This window comes from Entelurus aequoreus, linkage group LG12, assembly GCF_033978785.1.
Source record: "Entelurus aequoreus isolate RoL-2023_Sb linkage group LG12, RoL_Eaeq_v1.1, whole genome shotgun sequence".
Classification (NCBI taxonomy): Eukaryota; Metazoa; Chordata; class Actinopteri; order Syngnathiformes; family Syngnathidae; genus Entelurus; species Entelurus aequoreus.
Window position 1 is genome coordinate 51,767,535 of NC_084742.1, and position 15,591 is coordinate 51,783,125.

The 15,591-nt window shown below is 41.7% G+C and overlaps 1 protein-coding gene across 2 annotated transcripts in view; it reads left to right on the forward strand.

Annotated features, from left to right (window-relative positions):
- Positions 1-15,591, forward strand: part of pde5ab (phosphodiesterase 5A, cGMP-specific, b) — a 184,894-nt gene that overhangs the window by 154,619 nt on the left and 14,684 nt on the right. For both annotated transcript variants that reach the window (XM_062066217.1, XM_062066216.1), the window contains exons 18-19: positions 10,139-10,216; positions 10,287-10,350. In XM_062066217.1, coding sequence (XP_061922201.1) covers positions 10,139-10,216; positions 10,287-10,350 — 142 coding nt within the window. The remainder of the gene's footprint in view (positions 1-10,138; positions 10,217-10,286; positions 10,351-15,591) is intronic.

Sequence of the window (15,591 nt, forward strand, 5' to 3'; positions counted from 1 at the left end):
TCTATTAGCCACAACACAACCAGGCTTATATTTAATATGCCACAAATTAATCCTGCATAAAAACACCTGCGTGTTTGTTATGCTAGCTCCTAGCTCCTCTGCTAGCTCCTAGCTCCATAGAACACGCCAATACAATTCAAACACCTGATCAACACACACAATTACTCAGCCCAAAAGACCGTTTACCTAACCCAAGGTTCATAAAGCTTATATATTTTTAAAAAGTTACGTACGTGACGCGCACATACGGTCAAGTTATCGAATGTTTAGCAGCCAAGGCTGCATACTCACGGTACCTGATATTCAGCTGGGAATGACTACAACAGTAAATAAACACAAGACATATATATACTCTATTAGCCACAACACAACCAGGCTTATATTTAATATGCCACAAATTAATCCTGCATAATAACACCTGCGTGTTTGTTATGCTAGCTCCTAGCTCCTCTGCTAGCTCCTAGCTCCATAGAACACGCCAATACAATTCAAACACCTGATCAACACACACAATCACTCAGCCCAAAAGACCGTTCACCTAACCCAAGGTTCATAAAGCTTATATATTTTTAAAAAGTTACATACGTGACGCGCACGTACGGTACGGTACGTGTTATGCTAGCTCCTAGCTCCTCTGCTAGCTCCTAGCTCCATAGAACACGCCAATACAATTCAAACACATGATCAACACACACAATCACTCAGCCCAAAAGACCGTTCACCTAACCCAAGGTTCATAAAGCTTATATATTTTAAAAAAGTTACGTACATACGCAAAAAAAAGCCAAAGCTGCATACTCACAGTAGCACGTCTGCGTCTTTGTCATCCAAATCAAAGTAATCCTGGTAAGAGTCTGTGTTGTCCCAGTTCCCTACAGGCGTCTGTGTATCCAAATCAAAAGTCCTCCTGGTTAGAGTCTCTGTTATCCGAGTTCTTCCATCTTGACTGCATCTTTCGGGAATGTAAACAAAGAAGCGCCGGCTGTGTACTGTTGTGGCTGACTACGTTCGAAAAATACGTCCATTTCGCACCGACAACTTTCTTCTTTGCTTGCTTGGCTTCCTTCTCCATAATGCAATGAACATGATTGAAACAGATTCACGAACACAGATGTCCAGAATACTGTGGAATTATGAAATGAAAACAGAGCTTTTTCATATCGGCTTCAATGTGGAAGGCATACCCGTGTTCGCCGGGCTACGTCACACGCATACGTCATCCTCAGAGGCGTTTCGAACCGGAAGTTTAGCGGCAAATTTAAAATGTCACTTTATAAGTTAACCCGGCCGTATTGGCATGTGTTATAATGTTAAGATTTCATCATTGATATATAAACTATCAGACTGCGTGGTCGGTAGTAGTGGCTTTCAGTAGGCCTTTAAGTTGTCTTTATTCTTAAATTATCGTGCCGTGATTTTACCAGTCCGGCCCACTTGGGAGTAGATTTTTCTCCGTGTGACACCCCTGGCATACAGTATATGAGCAACTTTATGTTGGGGTTGTGTGGTGCAGATCCAAGATGCAGAGGCGCAAGTCAGCAAACAGTTGATCTTCGTCTTTAAAGTGGAGGTCGAAGCATACCTCAGTGTCCAACCAAAAGCGGTGGTGGCAAAAACTAGCACACCGTGGAAAAAGGTAGAAAACTAACACAACAAACTAGCAAAATGAATAGACTATAACTGTATTCTTTCATCAGTAAACCACAAAGACATCACTGGTCTGAACACACATCCCCTCAAGGAAGCTTTTAAAACCATAAAAACTTAAAAAATGGGAAAAGGCAGAAACCTTGGGAAGGGGCCGCAGATGTGGGGACCCCCTCCTGGGTGACTGGATGCAAAATGGGTACAGTTATTGCCAATTATTCATGATAATGTGAGAGTCCAGTCCATTGGGGGCAGGCAGATGGTCCCAAGAGGTCTCTATTCAGGTCATAGAGTAGTGGTCCACACTGGGTCATGCCTTCTTCCAGACTGGTATCTCTCCAGGGATCATCCTTAGCCATCTGGGGCCGTATTTATCAAGCGTCTTAGATTGCCATTTTACACTTAAGTCCTGAGAATTTGCGAAATTTAGTCCTACTCTCAAACTTAAGAATAAAAGCTATTTATCAACTTTCTTAAGTCTAAGAATCACTCCTACTCTCCACAATATTTAAGAGACCTTCAGAGGTGTCCTAAGTGGTTAGGAGTTGCCAGCGGGGGATGGCACTGAGGCGAGAGAGACGTGCGCGAACGTTCAGGGAGCGGAAGATGTCCTGGCTTTGTTTGATGACGAGCAGCTGATCAAACGGTATCGTTTAGACAAAGCGGGTATTATTTTTGTCACAGATTTAATAAGGGCCGTCATCTCATCAGCAACATATATCTAGAGCCACCCACACCAGTTTCAAATGAGTTGCCTAATTAATGAATTGGAAAGAAAAGGAAACGTTTATTTTTGATTCATTGCCAATATTGTTTGTTTTGTATTATTTTGTAGTTTATTGTCAAAATATACACTCCCCATTGTCCACTTAAATATTTCTAAGATATTTCTTTATTCTTAGACAAGGGATTCCCTTCCGTGATTGGTCATTTCTATGGACACAGAAATGACGTCACCTGAAATTCCGTTTACGGCACATAGTAATTTCGTAATTCAGCTCTGAGTGTGACACTTAAGATTCAGTCCTACACGTCGCTGAAAGTGTGAGTAAGACGCTTGATAACTAACTTTTAAGTGCAGCTTTCAGCGAAGAATTTCTTTACTCATAAGTCAACTCTTAGCAGACTTCTTAGGAGTAATTCTAAAAAGCTTGATAAATACGGCCCCTGGTCACCGCTCCTCGCAGAAGAGGGGTGCCACAAAGAGAAGCGGCAGGTCAACTGGTCTAAAACAGAGTCTTTTTTAAAAGCTAGGGTATATAAATGAGTTTTAAGCTGGGACCTAAATGCTTCTCCCGAGGTGGCATCTCTAACTGTTGCCGGTAGGGAAGCCCAAAAAACGCTCTAGAGCTTGCAGACTTTTTGTGGGCACTGGGAGTCACTAATAAAGCTAGAATTTTTGGAACATAGGTGTCAGGACGGAACGTAGGGTACAATACAATCAGCAAGATAGGATGGAGCTTGACCGTTTAGTATTTTATACGTAGGTAATAGAACCTTAAAGTTGCATCTTAGGTGCACAGGAAGCCAGTGCAGGTGAGCCAGTGTAGCATAAATTTTAAGGTGGTATTATTAAATAAGTGTGTAATTGTTTGGTTGTCAAATCTATGAGTGGTGTTATTGGATAAGTGTATATTTGTGCTGTCAAATGTTAAGGTGGTATTGTTAAATAGGTGTATAATTGTTTTGTTGTCAAATGTTAAGGTGGTATTATTGAATAGGTGTATAATTGTTTTGTTGTCAAATGTTAAGGTGGTATTATTGAATAGGGGTATAATTGTTTTGTTGTCAAATGTTAATGTGGTATTATTGAATAGGTGTATAATTGTTTTGTTGTCAAATGTTAAGGTGGTATTATTGAATAGGGGTATAATTGTGTTGTTCTCAAATGTTAAGGTGGTATTATTGGATTAGTGTATAATTGTGTTGTTAAATGTTAAGGTGCTATTTTTAAATAGGGGTATAATTGTTTTGTTGTCAAATGTTAAGATGGTATTATTAAATAGGTGTATAATTGTTTTGTTTTCAAATGTTAAGGTGGTATTATTGGATCACTGTATAATTGTGTTGTTAAATGTTAAGGTGGTATTATTGAATAGGTGTATAATTGCTTTGTTATCAAATGTTACGATGGTATTATTAAATAAGTGTATAAATGTTTGGTGGTCAAATCTTAAGGTGGTATTGTTAAATAAGTGTATGTTTTTTTTTTTAAATGTTAAGGTGGTATTATTAAATAGGGGTATAATTCTTTTGTTGTCAAATGTTAAGATGGTATTGTTAAATAAGCGTATGTGTTTGTTTTTTTTAAATGTTAAGGTGGTATTATTAAATAGGGGTATAATTGTTTTGTTGTCAAATGTTAAGGTGGTATTATTAAATAGGGGTATAATTCTTTTGTTGTCAAATGTTAAGATGGTATTGTTAAATAAGCGTATGTGTTTTTTTTTTTTTAAATGTTAAGGTGGTATTATTAAATAGGGGTATAATTGTTTTGTTGTCAAATGTTAAGGTGGTATTATTGGATCAGTGTATAATTGTGTTCTTAAATGTTAAGGTGGTATTATTGAATAGGTGTATAATTGTTTTGTTATCAAATGTTAAGATGGTATTATTAAAGAAGTGTATGTTTTTTTTTTAAATGTTAAGGTGATATTACTAAATAGGTGTATAAATGTTTGGTTGTCAAATGTTAAGGTGGTTTTATTAAATAGGTGTATGATTGTTTTGTTGTCAAATGTTAAGGTGGTTATTATTAAATAGGTGTATAATTGTTTGGTTGTAAATCTTAAGGTGGTATTATTGAATAAGTGTATAATTGTGTTGGTAAATGTTAAGGTGGTATTTTTAAATAAGTGTATAATTGTTTTGTTTTCAAATGTTAAGGTGTGGTATCATTGAATAGGTGTATACATGTTTGGTTGTCAAATGTTAAGGGGGTATTATTAAATACGTGTGTAATTGTTTGGTTGTTAAATCTTAAAGTGGTATTATTGTATAAGCGTATAATTGTGTTGTTAAATGTTAAGGTGGTATTATTAAACAGGTGTGTAATAGTTTTGTTGTCAAATGTTACGATGGTATTATTAAATAAGTGTATAAATGTTTGGTTGTCAAATGTTAAGGTGGTATTATTAAATAAGTGTTTAATTGTTTGGTTGTCAAATGTTAAGGTGGTATTATTAAATAAGTGTTTAATTGTTTGGTTGTCAAATGTTAAGGTGGTATTATTAAATAGGTGTCTAGCAGGACCGTTAATCAGCATTTTCGTTTTCTGAGCGTTAAAGGGGAACTACACTTTTTTAGGGGAATTTTGCCTATCGTTCACAATCATTGTGAAAGACATGACGGCCGATGTATTTTTTTTTTGAATGCATTCTAAATATTAAATACAAGCGAACAAAAGTCCGCTCAGAATGGAGCTGATGGGAGCCATTCTATTCTGCTAATTAAAAAAGACATCCAAACACCTCCATTAAGGTTTTATATACATGTAAGTATATATGTCAACATTTATTATTGACATATTTTGATCATTTTAAGCATACGTGGTACATTAATTTCAGAAATGCATCACATTTGCTTTTTTTTTCTCTTCATCAATGATTTTGAGAACCAACAAACTTAATAAAACATCACTTACTGTACAAGGTCTGCTGTCATTAGGATGCCGACTGCCAGGATGTTCATATATTCCCATTTAGATAAAGAATGTCTCATAATCCTCACGAAGAAACGGAGCGCTATTCGTGTCGTCCTCGCCATTCCCGGGTCTAAATTGGCTGTCAAAGTGTCACCAAGTCGTCTGATTATATTCTCATCCTTCTACTTTCCAGGTGAGATGCACGATTTATGATCTATAATAAACTTGTGGGAAGCGAGGAATACAGCAGACCACTCGATGACTTAAAGATTGGCACACAGGAAGTGATCACGGCGCTGCTATAAATAGTCAGTCTGCGTTAGCGCTTATAATAACAATACCACTAATACTTGTTCATATTCAAGTCACCGAATGTAAATGGAGTATTGTTGGCACTTTTTGAATGGTTATTTATTGGATTTTATGGGCGGGATAAAGGACCTCTGCTGCGCTGTAAGTGGACTTTTATTCACGTTTATTTAAAATTCAGAATGCCTTAAAGGCCTACTGAAATGCGATTTTCTTATTTAAATGGGGATAGCAGGTCCATTCTATGTGTCATACTTGATCATTTCGCGATATTGCCATATTTTTGCTGAAAGGATTTAGTAGAGAACATCGACGATAAAGTTTGCAACTTTGGTCGCTGATGAAAAAAGCCTTGCCTGTACCGGAAGTAGCGTGACGTCACAGGTTGTGGAGCTCCTCACATCTGCACATTGTTTACAATCAAGGCCACCAGCAGCGAGAGCGATTCGGACCGAGAAAGCGACAATTTCCCCATTAATTTGAGCGAGAAAGAAAGATTTGTGGATGAGGAAAGTGAGAGTGAAGGACTAGAGGGCAGTGGAAGCGATTCAGATAGGGAAGATGTTGTGAGAGGCGGGTGGGACCTGATATTCAGCTGGGAATGACTAAAACAGTAAATAAACACAAGACATATATATACTCTATTAGCCACAACACAACCAGGCTTATATTTAATATGCCACATAACAAACACCTCCCCCCTCCCGTCCATATAACCCGCCAATACAAATCAAACACCCGCACAACACACTCAATCCTACAGCCCAAAGTACCGTTCACCTCCGCAAAGTTCATACAGCACATATTTTCCCCAAAGTTACGTACGTGACATGCACATAGCGGCACGCACGTACGGGCAAGCGATCAAATGTTTGGAAGCCGCAGCTGCGTACTTACGGTACTGCGTCTGCGTATCCAACTCAAAGTCCTCCTGGTAAGAGTCTCTGTTGTCCCAGTTCTCTACAGGCCAATGGTAAAGCTTGACTGTCATCTTTCAGGAATGTATACAATGAAACACCGGCTACGTGTTTGTGTTGCTGCAGCCGGCTGCTAATACACCGCTTCCCACCTACAGCTTTCTTCTTTGCTGTCTTCATTGTTCATTAAACAAATTGCAAAAGATTCACCAACACAGATGTCCAGAATACTGTGGAATTTTGCGATGAAAACAGACGACTTAATACCTGGCCACAATGGTGTCCCAAAATATCCGCTACAATCCGTGACGTCATGCGCAAACATCATCATACCGAGATGTTTTCAGCAGAATATTACGCGGGAAATTAAAAATTGCACTTTACTTATCTAACCCGGCCGTTTTGGCATGTGTTGCAATGTTAACATTTCATCATTGATATATAAACTATCAGACTGCGTGGTCGGTAGTAGTGGGTTTCAGTAGGCCTTTAATGATTGTGAACGAAAAAAAGTGCAGTTTCCCTTTAAGATGCAGGAAGTTGCCATTGTTTTAGATCATTACTTGTAAAAAAGGAAACTACATAGAAATTAGACTCAGGGTAAGTTCTGAGATATAACCAAACTAAAGTCTAGTCTACGCAATGAAGAGAACAAAATACAAATTCCGAACTTCCTAGTTATTCTGAACAGGAGAAAACAAATGGAAAAAAGAAAGCACTTTGAAAAATATCGTGGCCATATTCGGGGGGGAGATGGGCACTGCTCTACCTTTTTCTAACATCTGTGTCTGCTTTGTGCAGTGCATCTGCAAAGTATTCACACTTCTTCCACATTTTATTTTACAGCCTTATTCCAAAATGGAATACATTAATTTTTGTCCATACAATACCACATAATGACAATGTAAAAAGATGTTCACATGTACATAAGTATTCACAACCTTTACTCAATACTTTGTTGATGTACCTTTAGCAGCAATGACAGCCTCAAGTCTTTTTGAGTACGATACCACAAGCTTGGCACACATATCTTTGGGCCCTTTCTCTCCTTCCTCTTTGCACCACCTCTCTCTCGAGCTCCATCGGGTTGGATGGGAAGCGTTGGTTTTCATCCAGGATGTCTCTGTACATTGCTGCATTCATTTTAGTCTAGTCAGGGAGGTGACCAAGAACCCAATGGTCACTCTGTCCGAGCTACAGCATTCCTCTGTGGAGAGAGGAGAACTATCCGGAAGGACAACCATCTCTGCAGCAAACCACCAATCAGGCATGTTTGGTAGAGTGGCCAGACGGAAGACATTTCTTAGTAAAAAAGTTTGCCAAAATACACCTGAAAGACTCTCAGACCATGGAAAACAAAATTCCCTGGTCTGATGAGACAAAGATTGAAGTATTTGGCCTGAATGCCAGGCTGTATGTTTGGAGGAAACCAGGCCAATAGCATCTCTACAGTGAAGCATGGTGGTGGCAGGATTTCAGCTTCTTCTTCTTCTTTCGTATGAGACAGCAAGGCGCTGTCGCTCAGCCGCTGCAGCCAGCTCACTGTGTCAGGGCTCAGATTAACTGGGTCCAGGTCATTGGGTGGGGGAAAGGTGGGGCACTCGTGGACGGTCTGTTCCTCGGCTCCGCATAGGCAGGCTGCTGATGGGCGCAGACCCCAGCGGTGCATGTTGGCGTTGAATCGGCCAACACCCGTCCGTGTCTGGTTTAGTGTTGGCTAGTTCTTGTGGGGAAGGTCAGCGCCTGGTGGTAGGCTTGTATTTGGGTTGACTGAGAGTTGAGGAGATCTGGGGGTCTCCTGCCAGCTGGTTCTTCATGCTTCAATTGTGTTTAATTTGGGTCCACCAAGAGTTGCTGGGACGGTGGAACAGGGGTTAGTGCACGTGACTCACAATACGACGGTCCTGGGTTCATTCCTGGGCTCGGGATCTTTCTGTGTGGAGTTTGCATGTTCTCCCCGTGACTGCGTGTGTTCCCTCCGGGTACTCCGGCTTCCTCCCACCTCCAAAGACATGCACCTGGGGATAGGTTGATTGGCAACACTAAATTGGCCCTAGTGTGTGAATGTGAGTGTGAATGTTGTCTGTCTATCTGTGTTGGCCCTGCGATGAGGTGGCGACTTGTCCAGGGTGTACCCTGCCTTCCGCCCGAATGCAGCTGAGATAGGCTCCAGCACCCCCCACGACCCTGAAAGGGACAGGCGGTAGAGGATGGATGGATGGAAGATTTGCTGGGTGGCAGGAGAACGGGTGCCGGGAGGGGAGGCATTGGCGACCAAAGTCTTGGGAGTCTGCTACAAGTTTGTGCATGAGATGGGTTGGATCCTTACTCGCAAGTCTGTAGCATAGGGCGGCTGGTGCGATGCCAGACAGTACCGGGAGGAACTCTGTTGGGGTGGGTTTCAGGCAGCCGGTGACAATCCTCATGGTCTCGTTGAGGGTGATGTGGAGTTTCTTGCTTTGGGTATGGATTTCAGTGGCAGGAACTGGGAGACCAGTCAGGATAGAGGAAAAGTTGAATGCAGCAACGTACAGAAACATCCTGGATGAAACCGACACTTCCCATCCAACCCGATGGAGCTTGAGAGGTGGTGCAAAGAGGAATGAGAGAAAGGGCCCAAAGATAGGTGTACCAAGCTTGTGGCATTGTACTCAAAAAGCCTTGAGGCTGCCATTGCTGCTAAAGGTGCATCAAGAAAGTATTGAGCAAAGGCTGTGAATACTTTAAACATGTGTTTTCCATCCATCCACCTTCTTCGGCTTATCTGAGGTCGGGTCGCGGGGGAGCAGCCTAAGCAGGGAAGCCCAGACTTCCCTCTCCCCAGCCACTTCGTCCAGCTCTTTCTGGGGGATCCCGAGGCGTTCCCAGGCCAGCCGGGAGACATAGTCTTCCCAACGTGTCCTGGGTCTTCCCCGTGGCCTCCTACCGGTCGGACGTGCCCGCAACACCTCCCTAGGGAGGCGTTTGGGTGGCATCCTGAGCAGATGCCCGAAACACCTCATCTGGCTGTTCTCGATGTGGAAGAGCAGCGGCTTTACTTTGAGTTCCTCCCGGATGGCAGAGCTTCTCATCCTATCTCTAAGGGAGAGCCCCGCCACCCGGCGGAGGAAACTCATTTCGGCTGCTTGTAACCCTGATCTTGTCCTTTCGGTCATCACCCAAAGCTCATGACCATAGGTGAGGATGGGAACATAGATCGACCGGTAAATTGAGAGCTTTGCCTTCCGGCTCAGCTCCTTCTTCACCACAACGGATCGATACTCATGAACAAGACTCCGAGGCACTTGAACCGGAGATGGCACTCCACCCTTTTCCGGGCGAGAACCATGGACCAGAGTCCATGGTTCTCAAAATGAGGTGCTGATTCCCATGTGTTATATTATTTTTAATACATTTGCAAATGTGGAGGGGGCGTGGCCTGCGGGCTTGCAGCGGAACGGGGTGTGCCAGGACCGGCCTCGAAGTCAGCGACTTCCCAGGTGGGCCTTATTAGCAAAATTTAAAAAAAAGTTTTTCTCCATGGATATCAAATCCTATGCAATGTTTTTCAAACGATGACCTATTCACATTTGCACTCGCTGGATCAGGAGCGTGCTCATGTCATATTTTGCTGCTCTGACAGGAGGCGCCAGGAGTTCTTTGAGTTGACAAAAAGCAGACAGTTTGTGTGGGAGGATGAACATCACAGAGATTTATTGAGGTAGGAAGGAATCCTCTCCAAATGTATGATGCAACCTTACAAGATGTCATGATGATGTCACCACTTTTAGGTCCATGCTGATGACTGCTTGTGACATCTCGGCCATTACCAAGCCATGGCCCGTACAGAAAAAGGTAACGTCTAATCTTATTCTCTTTTGGTAATCACTAAATTACAATTTTATGTCTTAAAAGCTTTTTCTCAAAACACTTTTTTCTTTTAATATGGTGATTTAACTCTATTGTAGTAATTTCCCCAACTTATTTGTTGTGAACTAATTCACGTAAAGGTTTTACAAAACCCAAAACCAGTGAAGTTGGCTCGTTGTGTAAATGGTAAATAAAAACAGAATACAATGATTTGCAAATCCTTTCTAACTTATATTCAATTGAATAGACTGCAAAGACAAGATACTTAACGTTGGAACTGAGAAACTTTTTTTTTTTTTTGCAAATAATCATTAACTTAGAATTTAATGGCAGCAACACATTGCAAATAATTTGGCACGGGGGCATTTTTACCACTGTGTTACATGGCCTTTCCTTTTAACAACACTCAGTAAACGTTTGGGAACTGAGGAGACACATTTTTGAAGCTTCTCAGGTGGAATTCTTTCCCATTCTTGCTTGATGTACAGCTTAAGTTGTTCAACAGTCCGGGGGTCTCCGTTGTGGTATTTTAGGCTTCATAATGTGCCACACATTTTTAATGGGAGACAGGTCTGGACTACAGGCAGGCCAGTCTAGTACCCGCACTCTTTTACTATGAAGCCACGTTGATGTAACACCTGGCTTGGCATTGTCTTGCTGAAATAAGCAGGGGCGTCCATGGTAACGTTGCTTGGATGGCAACATTTTTTGCTCCAAAACCTGTATGTACCTTTCAGCATTAATGGCGCCTTCACAGATGTGTAAGTTACCCATGTCTTGGGCACTAATACACCCCCATACCATCACAGATGCTGTTTTTTCAACTTTGCGCCTATAACAATCCGGATGGTTCTTTTCCTCTTTGGTCCGGAGGACACGACGTCCACAGTTTCCAAAAACTATTTGAAATGTGGACTCGTCAGACCACAGAACACTTTTCCACTTTGTATCAGTTCATCTTAGATGAGCTCAGCCCAGCAAAGCCGACGGCGTTTCTGGGTGTTGTTGATAAATGACTTTTTCGCTTTGCATAGTAGTTTTAACTTGCATTTAGCGACCAACTGTAGTTACTGACAGTGGGTTTCTGAAGTGTTCCTGAGCCCATGTGGTGATATCCTTTACACACTGATGTCGCTTTTTGATGCAGTACCGCCTGAGGGACCGATGGTCACCCAATTGGCATTCAATGTTGGTTTTCGGCCTTTCTCCAGATTCTCTGAACCTTTTGATGATATTACAGCCTGAGGGATGGAAGGTCACGGGCTTAGCTGCTTACGTGCAGTGATTTCTCCAGATTCTCTGAACCCTTTGATGATATTACGGACCGTAGATGGTGAAATCCCTAAATTCCTTGCAATAGCTGGTTGAGAAATGTTTTTCTTAAACTGTTCAACAATTTGCTCACGCATTTTTTGACAAAGTGGTGACCCTCGCCCCATCCTTGTTTGTGAATGACTGAGCATTTCATGGAATCTACTTTTATACCTAATCATGGCACCCACCTGTTCCCAATTTGCCTGTTCACCTGTGGGATATTCCAAATAAGTGTTTGATGAGCATTCCTCAACTTTATCAGTATTTATTGCCACCTTTCCCAACTTCTTTGTCACATGTTGCTGGCATCAAATTCTAAAGTTAATGATTATTTGCAACAAAAAAAAAAGTTTATCAGTTTGAACTTTAAATATGTTGTCTTTGTAGCATATTCAACTGAATATGGGTTGAAAATGATTTGCAAATCATTGTATTCCGTTTGTATTTATATCTAACACAATTTCCCAACTCATATGGAAACAGGGTTTATACCTATACACATATAGATGTATAGATATATACGACTTGTCCAGGATGTACCCCGCTTTCCGCCCGAATGCAGCTGCGATAGGCTCCAGCACCCTCCACAACCCCAAAAGGGACAAGCGGTAGAAAATTGATGAATGGCTATACATACATATACATTTGTGATCAAAAGTTTACATACACTTGTAAAGAACATAATGCCATGGCTGTCTTGAGTTTCCAATAATTTCTACAACAATTATTTTTTTGTGATAGAGTGATTGGAGCACATACTTGTTGGTCACAAAAAACATTCATGAAGTTTGGTTCTTTTATGAATTTATTTTTGGGTCTACTGAAAATGTGAGCAAATCTGCTTGGTCAAAAGTATACATACAGCAATGTTAATATTTGCTTACATGTCCCTTGGCAAGTTTCACTGCAATAAGGCGCTTTTTGGTAGCCATCCACAAGCATTGAAGCTTGCCAGAAACTATCACTAAAAAATAAGAGTTGTAGAGATTATTGGAAACTCAAGACAGCCATGACATTATGTTCTTTACAAGTGTATGTAAACTTTTGATCGCGACTGTATATACACTACCGTTCAAAAAATTTGGGGTCACATTGAAATGTCCTTGTTTTTGAAGAAAAAGCACTGTACTTTTCAATGAAGATAACTTTAAACTAGTCTTAACTTTAAAGAAATACACTCTATACATTGCTAATGTGGTAAATGACTATTCTAGCTGCAAATGTCTGGTTTTTGGTGCAATATCTACATAGGTGTATAGAGGCCCATTTCCAGCAACTATCACTCCAGTGTTCTAATGGTACAATGTGTTTGCTCATTGGCTCAGAAGGCTAATTGGTGATTAAAAAACCCTTGTGCAATTATGTTCACACATCTGAAAACAGTTTAGCTCGTTACAGAAGCTACAAAACTGACCTTCCTTTGAGCAGATTGAGTTTCTGGAGCATCACATTTGTGGGGTCAATTAAACGCTCAAAATGGCCAGAAAAAGAGAACTTTCATCTGAAACTCGACAGTCTATTCTTGTTCTTAGAAATGAAGGCTATTCCACAAAATTGTTTGGGTGACCCCAAACTTTTGAACGGTAGTGTACATACACATACAGTATATACATATATATACATACATGCTATGCTTGTATTGTGTCAGTCATGTATTTTGATGATTTCTCTCTTCATTTCAATGACTATCATCCACTTCTTCTCAGCACTGTACTTCATGCTCACTTTCTTACGACCCGTGATTGGAAAAATAACCTTTGTCGGTCTAATTGGGGTGTCGAAAAAAAAAAATCGAATGAATCGCGGTTCTTATTTGTAACGATTCTTAAACGATTGAAAATCAATCAAAAATGTATTAAAAAAATTAAATAGACTACATTCGCTACACCCACTCGCGGTGGGGAGGTGTCTGAAGCTGGCTTGTAACCCAGATTTGCAACCTAACGCACAAAAAAATAGACGGGTGGTATCTGAAAAGATCCATAACCTGGGGCACTCGTGCTGTAAGCCCAAAGTACCGCCGGGTTATTAAGTGAAGTATACTTATATAGCGCTTTTCTCTAGTGACTCAAAGCACTTTACACAGGGAAAAGCCAGAGGACATGACAGCCTAAAATAGCCTAGCGTGGCATTGGACACGTCTAGTGTGTAATGTGATGTCCCCTGGTGGTCTTAGTTAGCTTGTTGAAGTGCAAGCTTAGTGGAAAACAATATTGCTCTCACTCTGCTGACCCATCATGTCATGGCCTCCTCATTAAACATCATCAACACAACAAGCAACAGCTGTGGCCTTGTCCTCACTTGCCCCATACCACTTTCTCCCTACAAAGACTTTTAGAAGACACAGTGTTTCCTCTCTAATTCAAACTAAAACACAATATATATAAATATATATATATATAAATATATATATATATATATTTGTAAAATAAGACCCCAAAAAGGGACAAGTGGTAGAAAATGGATGGATGGATATTTTTACATGAAACGTGTAAACTTATGACTTCCCATCATCATCAATCAAAATGTGTGTACATAGCCCTCAATCACAAGTGTCTGGAAGGGCTTTACGACCTCACAAGAGTTCAGGTTATCCATCCATTTTCTTCCGCTTAGCCGAGGTCGGGTCGCGGGGGCAACAGCCTAAGCGGGGAAGCCCAGACTTCCCTCTCCCCAGCCACTTCGTCCAGCTCTTCCCGGGGGATCCCGAGGCGTTCCCAGGCCAGCCGGGAGACATAGTCTTCGCAACGTATCCTGGGTCTTCCCTGTGGCCTCCTACCGGTCGGATGTGCCCGAAACACCTCCCTAGGGGGGCGTTCGGGTGGTGTCCTGACCAGATGCCCGAACCACCTCAACTGGCTCCTCTCTACTTTCAGCTCCTCTAGGATGGCAGAGCTTCTCACCCTATCTCTAAAGGGAGAGCCTTGTCCTTTCGGTCATAACCCAAAGCTCATGACCATAGGTGAGGATGGGAACGTAGCTCGACCGGTAAATTGAGAGCTTTGCCTTCTGGCTCAGCTCCTTCTTCACCACAACGGATCGATACACCGTCCGCATTACTGAAGACGCCGCACCGATCTCGTGAACAAGACTCCGAGGTACTTGAACTCCTCCACACAACCCGGAGTTGGCACGAAGGGTTCGGGTTAGGGTTCCCCTAATCAAGGAAAAACTCAAAAGACGGGGAAAAAAACGAGAAACCTTGAGAAGGGACTGCGGATGTAGAGACCCCACTTACAAGGTGATCGGCTCCAATGGATGTGGAGTGGGTATAATGATTGAATTCATAGAACATGTGGGAGTCCAGTCCATCGGGAAACCGGCAGATGGTCATGAAGGGATCTTCTTCCGGGCTGAGTCAGGTCAGCCTGTCACACGCTGCCTACGAGAACCAAAGGAGCGACACCAGCGATCATCATTCGCTTCACCAACAGAAAGAACAAAATCGCGATCCTAAAACAGGGTCGCAAATTAAAAGGAACGGAGGTGTACATTAACGAACATCTCACCAAAAGGAATGGTGAGATCGCCAGGCGCGCACGAATCCTGAGGAAGCAAAGCAAAATTCAGTCTACATGGACTGCCAGCTGTAAAGTGTTTATCAAGCTGAATGGTACCACCCTAGAAGAGGAGAAAGTCATGGTCATCAACAACATCAGTGATTTGGACAAATTCGATATCTGAGGAACTATCTGCGGCGAGGTAGGACCCCTGTGTCTACTCATGGACACTTTTCACACACACATAATGACTGTCACTCATTGTTTCCCATTTTATTCGTTAGTTTTTTGCTGCAGTTGCAGATGTCATGCCTATGTACTAGTTGGGCGGTGTTATATATGTCTACCTGTACAGCTTTTTATGCCTCAAAGCAGGCCTACACTACTGTGTTTCAGGGTCAATTGTAAAAAG